Source organism: Carcharodon carcharias, chromosome 20 (assembly GCF_017639515.1).
Source record: "Carcharodon carcharias isolate sCarCar2 chromosome 20, sCarCar2.pri, whole genome shotgun sequence".
Taxonomy (NCBI): domain Eukaryota; kingdom Metazoa; phylum Chordata; class Chondrichthyes; order Lamniformes; family Lamnidae; genus Carcharodon; species Carcharodon carcharias.
Window position 1 is genome coordinate 30085528 of NC_054486.1, and position 23597 is coordinate 30109124.

The 23597-nt window shown below is 40.5% G+C and overlaps 1 protein-coding gene across 2 annotated transcripts in view; it reads right to left on the reverse strand.

Annotated features, from left to right (window-relative positions):
• Nucleotides 1–23597, reverse strand: part of dnajc17 (DnaJ (Hsp40) homolog, subfamily C, member 17) — a 181378-nt gene that overhangs the window by 116863 nt on the left and 40918 nt on the right. For both annotated transcript variants that reach the window (XM_041215045.1, XM_041215046.1), the window contains exons 2-5: nt 18748–18817; nt 14504–14562; nt 11895–11982; nt 8631–8707 (exon numbers count right to left, since the gene is read on the reverse strand). In XM_041215045.1, the coding sequence (XP_041070979.1) occupies nt 8631–8707; nt 11895–11982; nt 14504–14562; nt 18748–18817 (294 nt within the window). The remainder of the gene's footprint in view (nt 1–8630; nt 8708–11894; nt 11983–14503; nt 14563–18747; nt 18818–23597) is intronic.

A 23597-nucleotide genomic window follows, 5' to 3' on the forward strand; every position in this document is an offset into this window, starting at 1 on the left:
ATATTTGAAAAGACTGGACAGTTTGTGGATGTTTCCTTGAGAAACAAGAAGACTGAGGGATAACCTAATAGAGGTCAGAAGGTCATGAAGAAGTTCGATGGAGTAGACACTGAGAAAATGTCTTCGTTTGTTGTGGAATTCGGTATAAGATAGTTAATAAATCCAATAAGAAATTCAAGAGATACTTTTCACCCAGAGAGAGTTTAGAATGTGGAATTTGCCACCATAATGAAGAGTCGAGCTGATTAACTGGATACATCTAAAGGGAAGTTTAATAAATATGTAAGAAAGAAAGGAATAGTGGGATATGCTGACAGGGTGAGATGGAGGAGGCTTGTGTAGAGCAGCCTGCTTTTGAGCAGTAAATTCTATGTTTTATTGTACGCTGTCACTTAAATGAGATGCTAAGGGAGTGCTACATTGTCAAAGATGCAACTCTTCAGCCGACATGTTGAACCAACCTGTTCAGGTGGATGTTAAATATCCTATTACATTATTTAAAGAAGAGCTGAATTCTCCCTTTGTGCAAGCTAACATTCTATCTTAACTTATAGTGCCAAAAAGCAAAATAACTGGGTATTTATTTCATTGCTTTTAGTGAAAGACAAAATGGCTTCCATTATGAAATCCAGACTCTGCTGTTATGTAACTCAAAGTAATTTATGTGAAGAACATTGATGCATTGTTATACAAATGGAAGTCATTTTATTTTGTATTGCTTCAACTGAATGTACACACCCAAAAACTGACCTCAGGGAATAGATCCCTCAACCTTTGCGATCCCTGAAGTCTGTATCAAATGAAGCTAATTGTTAATGGATTAATCTGACAGTGATACCATTGTGAATTAATAAATCAAGAGCTTTACTCATTGCTCTTACACAATAGGCGTATTACTGTGTGGAGTGGTAACTTGAAAATGCCTAGAACTGAGAGTGCATTGAGCTTGTAGGGTGCAGGTAATCTCATATTCTTGACATGCTAAATGTAAGTCCAGCAGGCTGTTGTTTGTTGCTCTTGATCCATTGTTTCACCACATGCCTTTGAGAGTATCTGGGTTTGATAATGTTATAATATGGAGAGAGACTGACTAACTTTTGTTATTCTTTGTTTGGGGTAGTGGACTTTAGTTTTAAAATTGAAGTGCTTTTTGTTCCTGGGCTTAGACTCCATCAGATGTGCTTCTAATACTGCACATGCCAGCAATTCACTCTATAAATGCCACTGAACCCACGATTGACATTATGGAGTGTCAAAAGCAAATTTGATTGTTGTGAACATCACAGCCCAGGCCTGTCCTCTCCCAATGTCCATTCAGGACCACTTTCCAGCAAGGATTACTGAATTCTGATCAGGAGCACGATCCCTCGGTTTATATTCCTTTACACAGCCCTGGGGCAGCTTAACCAACTGTTGTACTCCTGCTAGTACTTCAGACTGAATTCAGCTAGCTCAGTATAATAATAGTATTTTATTCAAGAAACACATTTGCAGCCTGAAGGCTGAATTGCTGTATAGCTTGCATCAAAAAATTCATATATAGGCTAGATAATTATGTTAAAAACATGCAAACATGTAACAATCACAGAGTAGTGACAAAAATAGACAAACAAATTCAGCAGGTAACAGGGAAATGGGGGATAGGATATTAAAGGAAGGGTAAAATTGAATTAAAATTATATTATATCACAAACTGTTACACCATTCCTACATTACAGGCGCTTAAGTACATATAAATTTCACAATTTAAGTACTGCATTGATGACCTGAGCCATGTAAGGAATAGGGCTACTGTCCTATGTCTTTTGGGGTTGAATTTAATTGAACTTCTAAGTTGCCTTGATTGCTCTGGACAGGACAGAAGGTAACCAGTTCTGAAATTGTGTAGATTGCAAAAGGGGTTTTCCAAATGTTGTGCAAATATTAACACTTCTTGTTTGTAGTTTCAAGCTTTGTGACACGAAGGGCGCTATCATACGATTGATACTGACACGCACAGCTATATACTTTTGATCTGGGTGGTTTGGTGTGTGTAAGGCCAGGGTGACACAAAGATGCAGCATATTCGACCAAAGGATGGAATGTAGCTGGTTTAGAGCAACAAGTCTGAGAGGGTTGAGAGATCAGAGAATTAACACCCATTTATTTTTTTTTAAGCATACTATCCACTTGACTATCCCAGTTCAAGTCAGGTTGACTGTGTATACCCAGAATTTTTCAGGCATTTAACTATATCAGGGTATAATTGCTTAACCTTATGTCAAGGGGCACGTGCTCATGTCTATTGCAGTCTACTCACATTGCATTACATTTAACTGCACACTGTTTCACCCACACCATTCATTAAGGGCTTCCTGAAGAGTTTCCTGACCCTTGCTGACTGTACTCCACGACGGTCACATCATCCAGCATAGACCTGAAATAAAACCTAGTACATTTCCTTGCTTGTTAGCTACCCAATGACTGAACCAGCTGAACCGCCACTTATTTAGAACAATAGGAAGATTCAGCTCTTTGATACAGCTATTCAATTAGACCTACTTCCTTGCTCTTTTCCCAAAGTCCTGCAAGTTTTCTTCTTCAAGTAGTAATCCGATTACCTTTTGAAAATTATTAATGAATCTGCTTCCACTTCCCTTTCAACAGTGCATTCCAGCTCATAACAACTCACTGCATTCAAAAAAAAATTCTCTTCTTACCTCCGGTTCTTTTGCCAATTAATTTACATTAGACTCCTCTAGTTACCACCCCTTTCACTACTGGAAACAGTTTCTCTTAATCTACTCTATGAGAATCTTCATGATTTTGAACACCTCTATCCATCTCCTGTGCTTGAAGGAGAACCCCTGTTTCTCTCATCTCACCACATAACTGAAGTCTTTTATCCTTGTGCCATTCTAACAAATTTTCTCTGTATCATTTCCATGGCCTTAGTCTCTATCCTAAGTGCTTTGCGCAGAAATAGTCACAATCCTTAGCCGGGGCCTGATCAGCATTTTATAAGAGGTTTAGCAAAACTTCTTACTTTTGCCATGCATGCCTCTATTATTGAAGCGAAGGATCCCACATGACTATTCAAGAGCTTGCTTAACTTGTCCTGCCACCTTTAGGGATTTGTGTACATACACGTCCACAGTCTAAGTTCCTGTACCCACTTCAAAACTGTATTAGTTTATTTATCTTTCCTCATTCTTTCTGCTAAAATTAATCACTTCACACTTCTTTGCATTATATTTCATCTGCCATCCGTCTGCTCATTTCACCAGGCTATCTCCTCCTGAAGCCTGATACTATCCTTCTCACTAAACTTCCATGTTTTGTGTCAATCTGCAAACTTTGAAATTATATGCCTTGTGTACTCAATTTCCAAGTCAATAATAGGTACCAAAAAGAGCAGTGATCCGAAAACAGAGCCCTGAGAGACACCACTGTGCACTGCCCTCCAGTTTGAAGAGCAACCGTTCACCACTGTTCTTTTGCTTCTGGTTCCTCGGCCAATTTTTTTTCTATGCAGCCAGTGACCATTTAATTCCACAGCTTCAATTTTTCCAACAAGTCTAGTATGTGGTACTTTATTAAACACTTTTAGAAAGCCCATACACCCAACTTCAACTAAACTATCATCATCAACACTCTCTATTACTTGAATCAAATTAATTGAATCAAATTAGTCAAACACATTGTCCCCTTAACAAATTCATGTTGGCTTTCATTTATGAGGCCATATTTTTCTATCTGGCGATTTTGTCCCGGATTAATATGTCTAAAAACTCCCTCACCACCAACTTTCGGCCTGCAATTGCCAGGTTTATATCTCTCCTCTTTCTTGGACATGGGTGTAGCATTTGCAGTCCTATAGTCCTCTGACACCAATCCCATATCTAAGGAAGTTTTGAGCCTCCACACTTTACACCTACAATTTCCTCATCAACCTAGACAATTTTATTATTTTGAGCTCTATCAACCTTATCATCTTCATCTACTTTTAATCTTATTCATTTTTTCCTTTATTGTAATATTGGCAGCACCCTCTTCTCTGGTGACAACAGATGCTAAGTACTCATTTGGTACTTCACCCATGCCTGCTGCCTCCAGATTTTTTTGGTCCTTAATTGGCCACACCTTTCTTTTGACTAACCTTTTAATAATTGTATGTTTATAAGACCTTTGGGTTCCCTTTTATATTACCTGTTAATCTATTCTCATACATTCGCTTTGCCATTATTTCCTTACTCAGTATTTTCCGTGTGTTTTTGTAATCAGCTTGGTTCTCAACTGAATAACAAAGCCAACATTTATTATAAGCCTCCTTTTTCTGTTTCGTATTAATCATGCAGGGAATCTTGTCAATCTTTGCCTCCAATCAAAATGGACTGAATTCCTTTTCCAATCACTGAAATTAGCTCTCCTCTAGTCAAGTATTTTCATATTTTCACATTAATTTTCAGGAATTCTTCTCCACTTCGTTCCAGTCTGTATTAGGATAATTGAAGACCCGCATTATCGTTACCTATTTCACTCATTCTTCCTGATGTTTTAAAGGGCAAGGGAACTGTATATTTGAGTTACAGATGTAAGTTACTTTTCCCTCGATCCTGTGTTTAATCATTGTAATATATTTAGATTAAACATGATAGAAAACATCAGCTTCTTGCATGAACAGCTCAGTATGTCAGCAGAGGGATCCCATTCAGGATGACTACAACCAGCTCTGATTCCAGTATAATAAAAACAGAACCTGATGGGAATGAGCACAATTCCATCAACCTCTGAAACGGAATAGAATTTTTCTTTCTCCGATATACCCGATGTTCATTTTTAGCCACTGACCAACTTTAAAAAGCCAAGCTGAAAGCCCAAGGCCCACGGTGAGACACAATGCTATGACTGAGCAATGCACTTCCAGCATTTTCTGTTCCTGTTTCAGATCTGGCTGCTTCACTCTATTTCTATAATGTCTGTGTGCGATTTGTTTCGGAACAGCAGAACTCTGGTTTTAATATTTTTTAACAACCAATCTCTACTAGGTTTTTCTAAAAAAATAAACCACATGGAACAGGATCTGGTGGCAGATACTATGTTCAAAGTATTCACCCTTGAAGCTTCCTTCTCCTTCAACTTTGTTTATAAGAGCTCTCCAGAATACCAAAAAGTACTCTACTGGCACAGTCTCAACATCATGTTAAAAACTCTTTGTACTAGATGAACTGGAACTCCTGTCGACTTTAAAATAGCATTATAATATTCTGCAACTTTTGAGGGACTCCCACACCTAGTGGTGATGCAATCTTTAGAAGAACACACATGTCCAGTTACAAATAAGAGAAAAAAATGGAAGAAAGGAAGAGAGAGTGAGAGCACAAAAGTAAGAGCACCCGAGAGTGAGAGAGAGAGGGTAAGAAAGTGAGCGAAAGCAAGCGCATGGAAACAGAGGTAGCCAATCTGCACACAGCAAGGCCTGAAAAATAGCAATGAGATAATGACCAGATCAGCTGTTTTGGTTGAGGGGTAAATATTGGCCAGGACAATGGGGAGGATTCCCCTGCTCTTCTGCCATTGGTGTCATGGATTTTTACTTCCACCTGAGGGAGAAGACGGGGTCTCAATTTAACACTTCATCCAAAAGACAACACTCTGACATTGCAGCATCCATCAGTAATACAGAAATAGGTCAGCTACTAATCTGAAATTAAAACTTTTATGGTTTCGCTAAAATTCTGAGATTCAACTATTGCCTTGAAATCACTGCAATATATTAATTTTAAACAATTCCTTTAATTTCTACACCATGGTTATATTCTTTTTTTGTTTCACTTCTATTTACCTCTGGAAGCTTAACATTGCATTGATGACTAGCTGTGAGTCAGTGAACAACACTTGTGAAAAACTTAATGCAAAGTTAAGTAGTTTGAAACTGATTACCAACAAAAAATGAACAGCACAAAGTGCACAGTATGGAAGCAGTGCTCGTCTCTTTCAATTCAACTATTATGCTATTGCTTAAAATGAGGAAATAGATCCAACCAAGTCCTACAATCTCATATATTATAAACAGAGACATCTGTGCTATTAGTGATACCCCTCTGCTGTCTCCAACTAGTGTTCTGTTTTTTGGAACTGATGTATTGCTGATTAGAAACAGCCTAACTTGCACAGAATTCTCTTCCTTTTTAAGTTGTATCTCCCTACCTCCCCCCTCTCCTTCTGGCCTGGCAAAGGTTCAGAAACAGGACAATCACTAGTATTTCAATCAAATGGCCAATCTTCATATGGGAGCCAAGTGTTAGGATGGCAACATTCCAACTGGTGATTTCATGAATCATGAGTTTCATTCCCTATGTGTAAGGCTATTAAAGGAACTTCAACACACAGTAAGGGAAGCTTTGCGTGTCTGCTTCCATACTGCCTTTAACCTGCAGTGCAACATGACAAGGGCAATGAAGAAGCACCAGTGCCAGCACATATATCTGGCCTTATGAAAATTGAAGAATTGAAGGGTACATCAATGCATTGTGTACATCTATTTCTACTTTGAAGTAAATAGGGAATTTCCTGAACTAATTTTCTTTAGGACCTTTAGCACTGGCCAGTGAAGGGCCTGCTATCCTGAGTTCTGGCCTAGATTTGAGTCAAAATGTGAGATAAAAGGACAATGTTTTAATGCTTCAGTTTAAAAAAAAGGTTGCACTTCTGGACTGAATTTCATTAAAAGTCTTTAAATGGTGGGATACCTACAATCTGAATATTGCATGGATATGATTTCTAGGCAAAAGATATCAAACCTCCAAAAATCAGGGAGCATAAACTTCGTGTTTAAGAAATGAGGAGAACGTAGTAGCATCATGGTCAATTTAAATTGCAATATGTCTATTAATGAGCCCAGAATCACAGGAATGCCAACTCCCTTCATTTCACAAGTCAAGTTAAGGAAATTCCTCAAAATTTTCGCAAAGATATCGTGTTCCACTCTGATTGAGTAAAACCCAATCCTGTGAATCTCTTTACTGGACAATTTTCTCCCCTCATCTCTCAAAGTTGACAATACCTGAGATATGGTTCCATGTGATCAACTCTCCTCTTGTGCCTTATCCAAGTTACCATTCTTAATGCATGGAACAGGAGAGTAGGCGTTGGCAGATTATTCAACTGTAGAGGGGTTGATAATACAATCTAACCTGAACTTGCCCTCATCTTTAGTTCATCTGTATGCACTTTCCATTGAGGGTCATTTGGCATCAATTAGAATTTTCCCTCCCTGGGTATTGCAATCAATTGTAATGCCCCAAATTTTGTCCCAGCTTCCTCTAAAGGATACACAATTAAGTAAAAAATGTAAAACTCTGGGGCATAAAAATATAGTCCTCACAAAATAAACTTTGTAATATTAAAGTCCTACCTCATATGCCATGCCTCGAAAATTATCTAAAGTTATTCTTCCACTGATATCCCAATGCCATACTGCACTCAGAACCAAAGCCCTCCATGACTATTTCTGCATCCAGACCCTACATCCTCATCTCAGATTGATACACAAATCTTGTCACGGTTCTATCTCACTTTCTTAACAACCTACATCACTGGTCCTAAACCTATTTCACTTTCTTGTCTCCGTCACACTCCTATCTGACCTTGTTTGGACCCTAAAGGCAACTGTACTCTCACCAACAAGCCACTAATATTGCTCCATATCACACTTCACCGGTGCTCCAACATTTTCCTACAACATCAATGCAGCAACATTCTAATGGTTTACCTCATCGTCCCTATCCAAACCCCATTATCACCCCAACTAATTCTTCACACACTCGTTCTGTCATCATTCTACATCATGATACCCCCCACCCCCCAGAACCCATTCATCACCTTCTTCACTCTCTGCATACACTTTATTACCCTACTGCACAATTCCAAGCCAGGCCCTACTGCCTTATTTCACTCTCCACATCCAGACCTAATCACTGACTGCATTCTCCCCATTCAGACCCCATTACCCTATCTCAATCCTCAGTCAAAAATCATGCAGGTGAAACTGCAATAATTGTGCATTAATTTGATGTACCAATGCCACAGAATAAATGATTTGAAAGGAAATACACAAATAAGCAGCTTTATTTTTAAAAATGAAAGCAAAATGCTGTGGATGATGGCGATCTGAAATAAAAACAGAAAGTACTAAAAAAACACAGCTGGTCTGGCAGTATCTGTGGAGAGAGAAACAGCGTTAACATTTGGAATCCAATATGACTCTCCTTCAGAACTTTCCATAACCAGCATGAATTATTTAAAAAATAATAATCACTGGATGCTTCATGTGTCGAGGTACTGGCTTTCCTTGAGCTTTAAAGAAAAACTGTATTGCTCTTTACTGACAAAATGCTGGAAGACTGATACTCTATTATAAATTACCACTAGAAATACTAATTTCAATCCAACAGGATCAGCATCAGGTGAACCAAATTTTATCTTTTTGCCATTCTTTTAAATGTGCTTATATTGTCATACAATTCCATTAACATCGGCCTTTACATACCTCAAATTGGCTATTTTTGTGCGTGAAGTAGATTTTTGGCAGAAGGCCAAGTGATATGAATTTATTGTGTCACATGATTCTGACCTGATCTTGCACTTACCACTTCATCTAAATTCTTTGCAATCTTAATTTCCTCTTCCTCGTTAAGTTGGGCTTCTCTCTCACGGGCCTCCAAGTCTGAAATTGAACAACAGTTTTACCTGTGACTAAGCTTAGTCATATATCTGTTTACTAATACCAATAGTAGGGAAATTTCAGTACATCTTTCTCGGTGTTGAGTTTGAAACATGATGATCTGCTTACAGATTTTATTTGCAGTTTTGTGCTCTTAGAGGCAAAAGATGTTTCTTCTGACAAAGGAACACATTTCATTGATAGAGACTATTGTTCGCATTAAACACAGCCAAGTGAAGTATGACACAATTAGATAGTGAGTAAAGCACCCATTACTTTGCCCCAACCTTAGAAGAGCATCTCATACTCTACAAGGTTAACATTTTACATCTCCACAACATAGGCTGGAATTTTGCGAAGTTGAACCGATTTCAGAGGCCTTTAAAAATGGCAGGCGTGACCCAGATGCAGAAGCCGTGCCCCTACTTCCAGCAGGTGCTATTTTTGCCAGCAGCGGGAAGGGCCAGTTGGCATGAATCACATAGGTGGAAGGGAGGTGAGGGCTAGAGGGCATAATAGCCTTTTATAAAGCTGGCCTGAAGATTCAAAGAACTGAAGTGGGCCTTCTAATCAGCCCACCTCAGCACAACACCCCCTCCATGGTTGCCTCCGAAGGTAGTATCATGACCATGACCCCGCCTCTCCAGAGTGGAAATGGTGTGTGCGGGGCTTGGTGCCATGGAGACGTATCTGCAGAATTAAGGCATTTCCCGACTTGAGCTTCCTACATCCACGGTGAAAATCCAGCCCATGAGACCTGTGGCCTTCGAGCAGTATTACTTTTAACAGTTGAATTAGGAGAGATTTTATGCTAACACACTAGGGACTGGGTTGAAATGCCCCAAAAGATATTGCACACTGGATTCTTACCAGCAGCAATCAGGGCCATTGGAAATCAGTACCAAGTTCAAACAGACCTCATTTTGTCATTTCATGAGTCTTAACCTGCAGTGTGGGAGTCACAATTTCATGGAGGTGGCATAAATACGCTTGAAGAGTGAATAAGGTCTGTTTAAATATCATGAACTGAAGTTGTTTAAATTCCTAGCCCTTTAAAAATTAAAACAACAGACTGCAGCTGTCAGTGATAGTTAACACTTGTTGCTGGAGCGCATTAATTGACAGGCTATCTGGTGTAGCTTAGAAAAACCATTACCATCTTTTCATGCAGTTTCAATAGGCTTCATTGTTGACATTCCCCAAGGACTGTTCTCATAGCTGAGCCCATTATTAATGCTTGGTTGAGCTTCAAATGCTACAAAATCACTTATCAGGACAGCTGAGTTCATATTTTGATTGACAGTTTTAAGAAGCTATTAAAGGATTAGCTGTCTTTGATGCAGTTGCTGAATAGAAGTTTGTTTTTATAACAGATTGACCATTTGAGGGGGGTTAAAACCTTTGAATGATTTCTGAGGTCTGGCATAGTGGACACTGAGTGAGTGCCTTTGGAGGTGGCACAGGGATGAGAGGTGGCATGGAGTATATGGTGGCATGAAGGTGGCAAATGGGTGTGAGGTGGCATGGGAGGGGTGGGAAGGGAGGTGAGGGCTAGAGGGCATAATAGCCTTTTATAAAGCTGGACTGAAGATTCAAAGAACTGAAGTGGGCCTTCTAATCAGCCCACCTCAGCACTCACACCCCCTCCGTGGTTGCCTCCGAAGGTAGCAGGCCGGACTTGATCATGACCCCGCCTCTCCGGAGTGGAAATGGTGTGTGCGGGGCTTGGTGCCATGGAGAAGTATCTGCAGAATTAAGGCATTTCCCGACTTGAGCTTCCGACATCCACGGTGAAAATCCAGCCCATGAGACCTGTGGCCTTCGAGCAGTATTACTTTTAACAGGTTGAATTAGGAGAGATTTGTGCTGACACACTAGGAACTGGGTTGAAATGCCCCAAAAGATATTGCACACTGGATTCTTACCAGCAGCATTCAGAGGACATTTTCAACTGAGTAGTCTGTTCCGAATTAAAATATAGTGTGTTAGCCCTGGCTTTAGGAAGCTCTCAGGACCATTCAGTACAATTGTGCAACGCACTGATGGAAAGTACACAGAATGCTGTGAAATCATTAACCCTTCCATTTGTATGGAAGTGCCTGGTGTTTCCTAATAGTAGTATGGGTGAAATTCAAAGTCAGTTTATGAGTAAATTTAACCATATTCCCATCTCATCAGCACAGATCAGAGCTTAGTGGAGCTTCAACATGTTTCATGATCATCCCATGATGATAACCAGTTCCTGGGCATTTGGAAGAGTCCCTTCAGTTTCATACTGTCATTCAATAACATTTTGTTGATGGCCACAAAGCCCAACCTATATCTCTCCACTTTTCAGGAGTGCAGCAAAGTCCCTTACCATGGGGTTAATAGGACATGGATTTCTGTCTGCAATTTCCCTTGTGATTTAACAGTTCAAGAGGGGGAAAGAAAAAACTCCTTAGCAACAACAGTTCTATTTAAACAGGACGCTTTTAATTACTGTATAGATATATGCACGACCCTCAGTTCCCCAAAAGCAAATCTTTGTTGGAGAGGGACACAGATAGAGGAAACAATACTGAACCTCAGCTCACATCAGCCAACATCTCACACACAGATGGCCAGTGAACGACAGCCAGTGAATGACGGCCATGGCAGTCTGCCAAGAGCCACAGGTGAAAGGGATATAGTACTGAAAACGGCCATGGGGGCATATTACGAGTTTTGACGCTCTGTTTGGAGAAGCATTTTCTTTGCAAACTTTTTTTTCTGCTTGTAGTACTAAATACAACATATTTCATACTTTGGTACATCTAATCATTTTACTCACTGATCACACAACACTGATTTTTCTTTTGGGAAGTGTTGAATGCTTATAATTATAATGGTGAGATTTGTTAGTGTGGGCTTCAAGGAACCAATTCCCTACTTTTTGCATCTAATGTCAGAAATGGGTAGTCACTAAGACAGATAGCACAAATGAATGTTCCTTCTGCTCTGCTCTGTCAAAGGCTCCAAGATCAACCACAGAAAAGCTTTGAGGTATGTTAAGATCCTTTCAGAGCACCATACTAAGCAATTTGGTGTTACTTCCTGGTCAGGTGAGATACGGGTCTCCCTGGACTATCTATATGCTGTGAAAGATCAAACCCCTAATGCTTCATTTACCACCTCAGTCACTTGTAATGATGTTCATTATCTCACATACCAAGCTTTACTTTCTTCCTCTTGCTGTCAAGTTTCTGGTTTCTCTCCGCTGCCTGCTTTTTGGCTTTTCTGATTTTATCATAGGCTGCCTTGAAAAGGGAGAAAATTGAGAAAGTTAACATGTCCATCAGATACTTGTACAAGATGTAAGCTAAGTTTGACCATGATAATTGCCATTCACAGCATGCCTGAAGTATTCTCTTTTGCTGGCACCCTAGGATACAATTCTATGCCTCTGACATCTTGGATCTAACTTATCATGGTTCCCAAGAGCCGATGGAGGGTCTCCATTTCATTTGCGCTCCAATCAGCCAATATAGGGTGGAAGGTGCACTGCATTAGAAAAGCAAAGGGGGGAAAGTAATGCTCATAGTCTTACATCTCGGTGCTGCTCTCACACAGTACAAAGGACATAGTAGAATCTCATCATGCATATCTTTTTGATGCAAGTTGAGAAACCAACACCAATATGTTTGCATTATATATACAGTTGCATTTAGGGCTGGTTATGGCATGTTTGAAAACATGCAGTACTCAGGATAGAGATTGAAAGGTAGATAGATCAGTAGCAGCAAAAAACAAAGACAGTGATCGCAGGCTGCTCTGTGGGAAAGTTGGTGCTGCGATGGGGGAAGAAGGAGGGGGATGCTAGATCTGTTGATTAATGGCTATGATTAAGGTGGCTGGGGGACTGGTGATTAAGTGGCAATCCCCTGTTACCGTTATAGCATTGGACGTTGTAGAAGGGACAGCATGCCAGCAATTGCTTACAGCTGGAAAAGGCAGTCCTTTAGGTTCAGAACATATGTGCAACATACCCCATATTGACGTTCAGATTATATCACATGCCTGTGCTGAACTCCAGGAATAAAATGGTTTAGTTTTGAATTTCAGGAACCAGTTTCAGAATGGAGAATGAGATTGATCATATAATGTAAAAACAATGGAACAATGGAGTAAGTTTCAGAGTTCGTGAGACTAGTGAAACACTGCTCAGTTGGATTAAAACATAAGAAATGCTTTTCTTTTTTGTCTGTTTTTAATTGAATGTGATGGGTCTTGTAGGGTACAGCTCCACAGATACCAACTACAACCCAGCACCATTTTTCATATGTGAACATGGAGATAATATTCATTGGCTGACTTAAAAAATTGTGCAAAGCAGTATAGCCAAGCATCATTTTGTCCTTATTCACATATGGTTTTCAGAAGAGATCACAAGACCATGATCAGGGTTGAGAAGCCTAGATGAATATTTCCTTCTGTAGCCCAAAAATAAAGGATCAACTGTAGTCCTCCTCCTATCTCTATTTTCTGCCCTGCATAAAACCAGCTAATTTAGTTCAAAGCTAGGAACAAACGTAGGATCTTCTGGTTTGTACAGGTGAGCACTGCAACAGACAGTGCATTTATTCGCTAAACAATCAGGGGAATAAATTATAATTGCAAATACTACATTGGAGCAAAAGGTTCTGTAAACTTGTTTCAATTCTACATCTGAATCTCATGACAAGAATCCCTTTTCTTTAAATCAGGAGCTGGCATACAGTCTCACAATAAATGACAACTGGACGTTCTGTGTGAAGATGCATTTTCTATTCTGGCAAGAAACATCAATGGAAACAAAATGAGAGCAGCCGTTAAGGGGATGTTAGTGTAGGCTTTATATCGATGCCAATTTGCAACAATTTATCTTTTGAAATGTTTTCAAGTGTGTTGCCTCTCTACGAGGAAAGAACTGACAAACACTTGTAAATATTATGCTTGGAACCAACGTCTGGTGTAAATTATAGTCCATTTTATTAATGAATTGTGGTACATGCAGTGGTGAGTGCTGCAAAGTAATGATTGAAAAATACAGCACGAAGAAGAATTAAGTACAAACTCACCATCTACAGTATGCAAAGTTGAAACCATCCACCTCAATGCATATTTAACAAAAAATATGAAAAAAAAGGTCCAAATTGGAAATGTCACTCCAAAGTCATTGGATGGTCAATGTGCCAAAAGGAAATATGTCACATTGGTTCAGTGGACAGCACTCTACTGAGAACTGGGGTGAAGCAAGATAGAGGACAGTTCACTCTGCATCAAATCCTGGACCTATCCTTTCACAAGGACTGAGTCTTCATCAACTGTTTCTCGATTTCTGGGTGAGCTTTGAGAGATACTGAAGTTTTGCTCTATCTAAGTAAGCCTGACCTAATTTAGCAATGTCTGATGGGACAGCACAGAGAATTTAATTTTGCATCTTGTCTGGGACTGCTTCATGGAACAACATAGAGGGAGCTCTGCACTATCTCTATCCATGTTGTAAGTGGTTTAGGAACTCTTTGAGGTGCCTAAGCCAGGAAAGCTCTTCTGCACTATCAAATCTTACCTTGAACCAAAAAGGTGGTTCACTTGACAAAATAACCTATCACAATTGCTAGAAAGGTACCTAAATATAGGCGGGGAAAGGTGGCAGTCATTGACTGGTTGCTTCTTTCAGAAAGAATAAGGGACTGATCACAAATTGAATAACTGTGGAAGCAGTGTTCTTACTGCTGAAAGTTGACAGGCCACAAATGTATTCAAATGGTGTCAGAAATGTAAATATAAGAATCCTACCTTTGCTGCTGCATCTGTAAGAACTTCCAGAGCTTGGGATAACTGATGGAACAATTCCACTACAAATACAAAAAATGAAACAAGAGCAAATATAAGAGGAGCAAGTCTTAATGGTTATACACAAGGCAATGGCAGTGGTAATGGGCTGGATTGGATTTCTTCTGATTTTTGTGAACAGGACATACCTAGGCAATTTTACACATTGTCAGTATACTGGAACAATTTGGCTAGGAGCACAGCTAGTTCTGGAGCACAGGTCTTCAGCACTACTTCCGGGATGTTGTCAGGGCCCACAGCCTTTGTATTATTCAGTGCCTTCCGCTGTTTCTTGAAATCACATGGAGTCAATTGAATTGGCTGGAGACTGGCGTCTGTGATGCTGGCGACCTCAGGAGGAGGCCCAGATAGATCACTTGGCACTTCTGGCTGAAGATGGTTGCAAATGCTTCAGCCTTGTTTTTTGCACTGGTGTGCTGGGGTCCCCCATTATTGGGAATGTGGATATATGTGGAGTCGCCTCCTCCACATAGTTGTTAAGTTTTCTACCACCATTCACAACTGGATGTGGCATCACTTAGTTCTCTCTATTGCATGTTGCTTCCACTGTTTGGCATGTATGTAGTCCAGTGTTGTGGCTTCACCAAGTATACCTGGTGCTGCTGCTGGCATGCTCTCCCACTCCCCTCATTTAACCAGGTTTGATCCCCTAGCTGATAGTAATGGTACAGTGAGGGATATTCCAGGTCAAGAGATTACTGATTCTGGTAGAATTAAATTCTGCTGCTGATGGCCCACAGCACCCCATGAATGCCCAGGTTTGAGCTAGTAAATCTATTCTGAATCTATCTAATTTAATCCAGTGGTAGTTCACACAAAACGATGGACAGTATCCTCAGTGTGAAGATGGGACCTCGTCTCTACAAGGACTGTGCGGTGGTCATTCCTACCAATACCGTCATGGACAGATGATTCTGTGACAGGTAGGTTAGTGACAGCAAAGTCAACTATGTTTTTTTCCCTTTTTTGATTCCCTCACCAGCTACCACAGGACTGGTGTGGCAGATATGTTCTTTAGGACTCAGCCAGCTGTGGTGCTACTGAGCCACTCTTGGTGATGGGCAATAAAATTCCTAACCAGAGTACATTCTGTGCCCTTGCTCCCCTTGGTGCTCCTTCCAAGTGATGTTCAACGTGGAGGAGTACTGATTCATCGGCTGAAGGGAGGTGGTAGATAGTCATCAGCAGAAACCTCCTGATGCAGTGAGACTTCATAGGGTCCAAAATCCCAGGGCAACTCCCTCCCAAATGTATACTACTGTGCCACCACTTCTAGTGGGTCTATCCCGACAGTGAGACAGGACATACCCAGGGATGGTGATGGAGGTATTTAGGGCATTGGCTGCAAGGTATGATTTGATGAGTATGACTAGTCAATGGAACAACTCTCCAATTTTCAGCACAAGCCATCAGATGTTAGTAAAGAGCATTTTGCATGGTTGACTGGGCAGGATGTGCTGTTATCATTTCAAGTGTTTAGATCAATGCCAGCAGGTCCGTCCAGTTTTATTCCTTTCTGATTTTTCTGTAGTAATTTGGTGCAACTGAACAGCTTGCTCGGCCTTTTCAGAGGGCAGTTAAGAGTCAACCACATTGTCAGGGTTTGGAGTCACATGTAGGCCAGAACAGATAGCACGTTAGATTTCCTTCCCTGGAGGATGAAAATAGTGGAGGATGTGCAAGAGATCAAAGTAGGTGTTGGGGGTGAGGGGAGGTCACAGAGATATTTGGTCCTACTTCAGGCATTTTTACAATTTTGGCATTCTTCCAACTCTGTCCTCCACAGACAGGTATAGTGTCTCAAAATCAGCAGTCTTGGGACCGAGGCCGTGCTGGATTTCAGGTCAGACAATTCAGGCCATGGTGGGGTTTGGGTCAGGTTGGGTTGGGTGGGTTAAGGGTCGTTCAGAGCGCAGCAATAGAACAGCGCGCAAGCAGCGAAGGGGATAACTAGTCAGGCACCACACTGTGCCAATGCAGTGCCTAGCTGAATTGTCCAGGTAAGTTATTCTTTAATTTTGTTCAATTAAAATTGATGCATGGCACATTCATTCAATTTTTGCACATTCAAAGTTGAGACACTGTACTGTTTAACCAATCAGATAAAAGTTTGAGGGACAGTTCTGTGCACTTCCTGATATCAAAGATAATTGAAACTAAACTTCAGAATTTTTAACCTAGCCTCGTATCTTTGTAATATAATGAACAGAGTGCTAACCTCCCTGGCGTAGCAAAACACCAATGAGTGCTATGGATTATTTTTAAACACCCAAGCCCACAGTTACCCTATTCCATTCCAAATTCTATATTTAATTATTTTTGAAGCAGTTCGAAACAGCATGGTAGCATGGTCTGTTCCACATTCCTGCTACTCTGTAGTGGTAGTTAGAGGGAAGATTTCAATTTTGCTTGAGGCTTGCTGATTTTGAGTCTTGTTCCTCATTCTGTCTTCATAGTTCAAGTCGAATAATTTCCCTGCGTCTACATCATGTGTGCTCTCTGCATGTTAAATACCTGGATCAATCATCTTTCCTCCAAATAAAACAAAAAATTAACGCTGGGCATCTCTCCTCCGAACTCTTGAATTCCATTACCAACTTTGTTGCTCTTGCCTGAACCCTCAACCATGCATCTATGCTCTTTCAAAGGCAAGATGCTCAAAGTTGCACATGCCATTTCAGCTACTGTCTCATTCAGTGGTTCCTGCAAAGTTGGAATAATTTTTATTTATTGTTGACATATTATTCATCACAAATCTTAGTAACACTGAAAAGATCAAGAAGATTAAACCTTTAACTTTCCACCCAGTAAGTATCACTCTGAGGTGAGACCTTCTCTTTGAATATTTATTCATCTTGCCTCAGTGAGTATTCTTGTCTTAAACATAAAGTGTTGGTTCATCTTCCACTTCAGAGTCTTGAGCATATGATCTTGGCTTATAGAATAGTACTGAAGGAGTTTAGCATTGTTGAAAGTACAATCTTTCAAATGAGATATTATATGGTAGCTGTGTCTGTTATAGTCGATTTTGAAGAAGAGTAGGCAGTTCTCCCGACCAATGTTTCTTTCTTCAATCAACGCCAAGAGAAACAGATATAGGTCCTTCAACTTATTTGCTGTTTGAGGGGCCTAGCAATGTGAAAATAGGCTGCAACGTTTCCCTATATTAAAGCACTCAAAAGTATTCATTACTCGAGATGATTTGTGATGTCCTGAGGATGAGAAAGGCATACATAAATGCAAGTTCTTCCTTTACTTAAACTAAATTTGCCATAGCTTACAGTAGCCAGAACTGGACATTTAACATGAGAAAAATCAATAGTGTGAAAAAGGCCATTTTTCTCTATTAAACCTTAAAGCAGCTCCCATAATCTTTGGAGCAAAATATCACAATCAAAGGGTAATTTTGAGTAGTTATTGCATTCAGATCACTCATTAGGCTGCCAGTTTCACTTCATAAGAAATGCTGGTCATCTCTGAAATTGCCTTTTGGTTCTGAACACATGTTACAAAAGGGCTCAAAACACAGCATCGCAAAACAGTCTTGTATGGCATTTACTGGTTCTGAGCCAGCTTCCACACTTCCAATTAAGCATTTCCAGTTTATAATGAGTTTGTTGAAGTAACTCGTTGCATTATCTGCACATTCTCTAAAGTAAAGTCCTATTCCTTTGTCTACCTTAGGACTTTCAATTTTCCCATTCTATTTCTGTGTCCAGAATAGCATCGTGATCTCGATTGCATGTTCAAGTCTCTTTTTAAACTCCATTATCAACCTTATTGTCATCCCAAACTCAAAAGGTTTCACTTCAGCCTCTCCTAGAGATATAATTTCAGATTCATCCACTGCGAAATGATCCTCAATATATGAAGCAACCAACCATCCCTGCCCCCACCCCTACTATCTCTGCATTTCTCAAGCATCCTATACCACTGCAAATCAAATCAAATCTCACCTTCTAGAGTGTGCCATGTCAAGGAAACCCTTATGATATTATTTCTTTTAATATTACCCATGTACTCAGTGTCTACTGTAATTTACAATCCACGATGCTCTGGAAGTTATCAGGACTGATTCCTGGTGGTCTACCAATCAAGCTGCCTTATTCAGTACGGTTTTAGATATCAAGTTAAATGAGTAATAAATGTGGAGTCATCAGTGGAGAGAGATCCCTCCATCAACCCACCTGCTTTGGGATTGTCTGGGTTCTTGTCTGGATGACATTTCAAAGCCTTCTGTCTGTACGCTTTCTTAATCTATAAATTCAAAGACACACACAAAAATATTATGTCATGGTAAGGAGCAAAACTTCTGCCAGTTCAATTAAGTTCCAAAGCTGAACCGTGGAAAGCATCATCCTATTTATACTCCTCCCCACATTGGAAATATTTTCCTTGACAATGTTAGAAATGCAGGTTCTTTAAGAGTAAACCAGGACAAGCTTCAGAGTGATTTGAGAGCAGGTGATACTCATTGAAGCCTGTACTTAAAAGAGCTGAGTTTTTTTTAACCAGTAAGGGAGTTTTTGCTTCTGGGGACAGAGAAAGGGTTCAGAAGGGAAGAGGGGAAACTGGTATTTGTATGGAACTATAGTTTAACAATAAAACAGTTGTGATTCACAGGATGTCTCCCGCTGCCTGATTCAGTAAATGGATATCCACCTATTAAACATTCCTTTTTCTCTTGAAATGAGTAAACTATAATGTGATATGGCTGCATGCACACTGGAATACTGAATAGTTAAGTATGAGCCCAGACAATGAGTGGCTGCAGCATCACTGCTCAGCGTGGGCCTGTGTGCATTATGACTCTGGAGGCACTAGGCAGACATCTCAGCAGGGATCCAGGAGGGATGGTACAACTTGCCTCAGTTTGGGAAACGTCCCTGATCATTGTCCAGTGATCCCCTGCTGGATGGAACATTCATAACGTGGACAGGATCAGTTGCAATTGCAAGCAGCCTGATGACAATCACAAACACATGAATGGTCACTTGAGCAAAGTACATGCACTCAACATGATTTGAGTCTGTTAGGGGGAAAGAGTAAAATTTTACAAAATTTAGCGTTGTGTGGTACTTTATAGTTTAAAAAAACCTTCTTGCTGCTCTACAGCAGGCAAGCTGAATAAGATGACAATGCTGAGTTGTGGATAAGAAGTCAGTAAAACGGGTTCAGAAGATACAGAGCATCCTGTGAGTTGTATAATTGTCATTTCAAGGTTTCGCATTGGGTTACAGAAAAAGCCTTCAAATTTGATTCCATGGGATTATACTGTGGCTACTAAGTGGTTGTATTAGTAGCCATAGAGTGGGTCACTGAAAGTGAACAACGTAGAGATCTAACCTAAACTGCAAAGTTTACATCTTAACTAAAACAAAAACAAAAATAGCTGGAAAAACTCAGCAAGTCTGACAGCATCCGTGGAGAGGAATACAGTTAACGTTTCGAGTCCATATGACTCTTCATCAGAACTAAGAAATATAGAAATGAGGTGAAATATAAGCTGGTTGAAGGGGGGTGACACAGGTAGAGCTGGATAGAGGGCCAGTGATAGGTGGAGGGAAAGAAGAGATTGCCAAAGATGTCACAGACAAAAGGACAAAGGAGTGCTGACGGTGGTGGTATTAGCTAAGGAATGTGTCAATGGTGACATTAAGGGTAGAAAGCAGGATGAGCAAGTGACAGATAGCCCTAGTGGGGGTGGGGTGGGGGGGAAGGGATTTATTTTATTCTTATTTTAAATTATTTTTTAAAATATATTTTTCTTTACCCACCTATTTCCATTATTTTTAAATGTATTTCCATGCATTGTTTTATCTTTATCCTTTAGCCTATTTCGATCCCTTCCCCCCACCCAACCCCCACTAAGGCTATCTGTCACTTGCTCATCCTGCTTTCTACTCTTAATGTCATCATTAGCACATTCCCGAGATAATATCACCACCGTCAACACCCCTCTGTCCTTTTGTCTATGATATCTTTGGCAATCTCTTCTTTGCCTCCACCTATCATTGGCCCTCTATCCAGCTCTACCAGTCCCACCCCCCTCAACCAGCTTATATTTCACCTCATTTCTACATTTATTAGTTCTGATAGAGTCATACAGACTCGAAACGTTAACTATATTCCTCTCCGCGGATGCTGTCAGACCTGCTGAGTTTTTGCAGCTATTTTTGTTTTTGTTTCAGATTTCCAGCATCCGCAGTACTTTGCTTACATCTTAACTGCTTGACTTGACTACCAATAAGCATATTACATTTGATATCATTTCGAGCCGCTCTCGTTGAGAAGTTTAAGCTTCTGGCAATAAGGTGGTTAATAATGATCATTCCTATACTATGAATAAGCACAGATTTACCTAATTAAAATTTGCACTTAAAAAAAAATGAAACAATGAAGTCTGGTTGCAATTGTGGTTTTGAATAAGGAAATCACAGCAATCCAACAGCGTTCCATGTGCTATTCGTTTATTATCCTTGCTTGTTTTGAACCGCAGAGAAACTGTTCATTGTACTGTGGGACAAATGGCACAGGTTGGTCATTGCATACGTCACTTGAGAACAGAGGGTGTGTGCCTGTTTTATAGTATGGTTGAAATGGAACAGGCAAGCTGGAGAGCTTTCAATGCTGAGTTTGCCCGCATCGTCTGCCATCAGCCAACCACAGCTTGAAAAAACAGAATCGAAATCCAAGCACAAGAGTTTCAAAAGCACCATCAGGATACATTTTGAACATTCTCGTGCCAAACCTCAACGCAGGAAATTCACAATGTTGTATAACAGTCAGACGTGCAGGATCAGAGGTAGGGGGCAGGGGTAACCTGCACACTAAGGTCACTGTGAGGAATTAAGACCTCACCCTGTCTTTTTTTATATAAAATATATAGAGATAGAGTCATTGTTTTCTCTAAAAATTTCAAACTGGATGAAGACCTAAAATGGCTGAATCTATGTCTGTCTGTGACCCAGAACAAAAGAAGCTACCTAGCAATACTGGAGAAACTCACACTTCGTTATCCCTGAAGAGCCACTAATGACCCCCTTGTGGGCTGCGCAGACCAAATGCAAAGAGTGCTATACAAAGGTCATCTGCATTTCATAGCCCAGACTGGCCAACAGGAGTCTGCTCGTCTGCTAAGGCAAAGGGCCTATAACCTTCCTTTCAATTCGTAATGGTTGAGACATTCAACAATCTCAGGGGCCCAGATGAGGGGTATGCATCCCTTGTCAAAGACAATGTGGAGAGGTTGGAATCATATGACATAGACCTTTGGCTGATGGAACCAGTGGTATTGCCTCGCTAAGTTTCAGTCTGCCTTTTGACCATTTGTCTAGCAGTCTCACAGACGAGGAGCTCTGGCCCAAGTTGGACACTGGGCCCCATCTACTGCTTCTGCTTGAAATTCTGTACCATTGCCTACAAGACTGATTCATCTCTGCATGCTTATCTCATCGTGTGAAGTCAACACCACTGGAAAAGTGGGTTATACTGCATCGATTTTCAGCCTGCCTCATTGGAAGGAATATCTCATTGCACTTTGATTCTGGACTCTGGAACCCACATGAAAACTATTTCTTTTGTCTCTGCACTGTAAATCTTTCTTTTCCCTATCCCTCTTTTACTGTATGAATACAATGGAGGCAACGTTGCAACCCTTCTCCACATTTTGAGTGTGTGCAAATAAACTGACACTTTGATTCAGCATATCTGGAGTTTGCTGTGGGGTTATTTATCAAAATTAGATCACACCAAACCTGTTGGGTTGGGAAATATGCCACCACTTATAAAGGGGGAAGCAAATCAAAACACCTTTCTACTTATAGATGGATGGAGAGAGGAGAAATTAGTGCTATTTAAATTAACCCCCCACCCCAGTCTGTAACAGAAATTGGAAACTCAAATCCAGGATCAGCCATTTGAATTTGACCAGAGTCCAAGTTAAGACACATGCCAAATCTGATATTAAAAAAAAAACAATTGGAAACCAAAAGAGAAAAAAAAATCAGTGGCTGGAACGAATTTTAAAACACAAGTAACTTACCTCAGCAAATTCATTTTCCCTAACACTTAGAAGATGGCAACTTTTGATGCCCAGATGAGGGTCAAACAAGGAAATTTGAACCTTGAAATATTAGCAGCCCTTAGCGCAGAGCAACTGAAAGCTGTAGCTAGGGAGGTATAGTTAAAATTGCCCAGTAAAGAGAAGTGAGCTGATCCAGTTGTTGGTAGAACACTAGTATCTCATGTTACCAATAGAGCAGTTAGATGTAGAGCTCAACCATGACTCCAAATTCCCCCCCTAGCCCCAGCCAATTTTGAGCTGGATAAGCTCAGGCTGCAGCTAGAATTTCAGGAGAAGGAACAAGGGAACAAGAAAGAGAGAGAGAGAGAGAGAGACACAGACAGACCAGACAGCTGGAAGCTGTGAGGGAAAATCTCTCTCTTCCCAGTAGCACCCACTACCTCCCTAACCCAGAACCACTCTTCAAAGCCCTCAAATATGTTAGACTCATTTCCAAATTTGCACAGTGTGACGTGGAATCATTTTTTTGCCACTTTTGAGAAAGTAGCAGGACAGCTAAAATGTCCATTTTTAATTCAAGGGCAGCTACCAGGGAAATTCCAAGAGGTGTACTCCATGCTGATTCCTGATGTATCCATGAATTATGAGGAGACCAAGGCTGCCATCCTAAGTGCCTATGAATTAGTCCTGGAGGCATATCGCCAGCAATTCTGGAACGCTTGTAGGAAGCCCACACAAACCTACATCGGGTTCAGACAGCTGAAGCAAATTGTGTTCAAATAATGGGTAAGATCCCTAAGAATCCCATGCATCTATGAGGGGTTGTGAGAGTTGGTCTGGTTGGGGGAATATAAAAACTGCTTACCCTCCAGCTTGAGGGCATAGTTGGAGCAACAGAGAATCCACAGCCCCAGATGCAGCAGTCACAGCAGACAGCTCTGATCTCACCCCGAGGCCTGGAAACTCAGACAGACCCTTTCCATTGCATTCCTTTGAGCATTGGAAAGATAA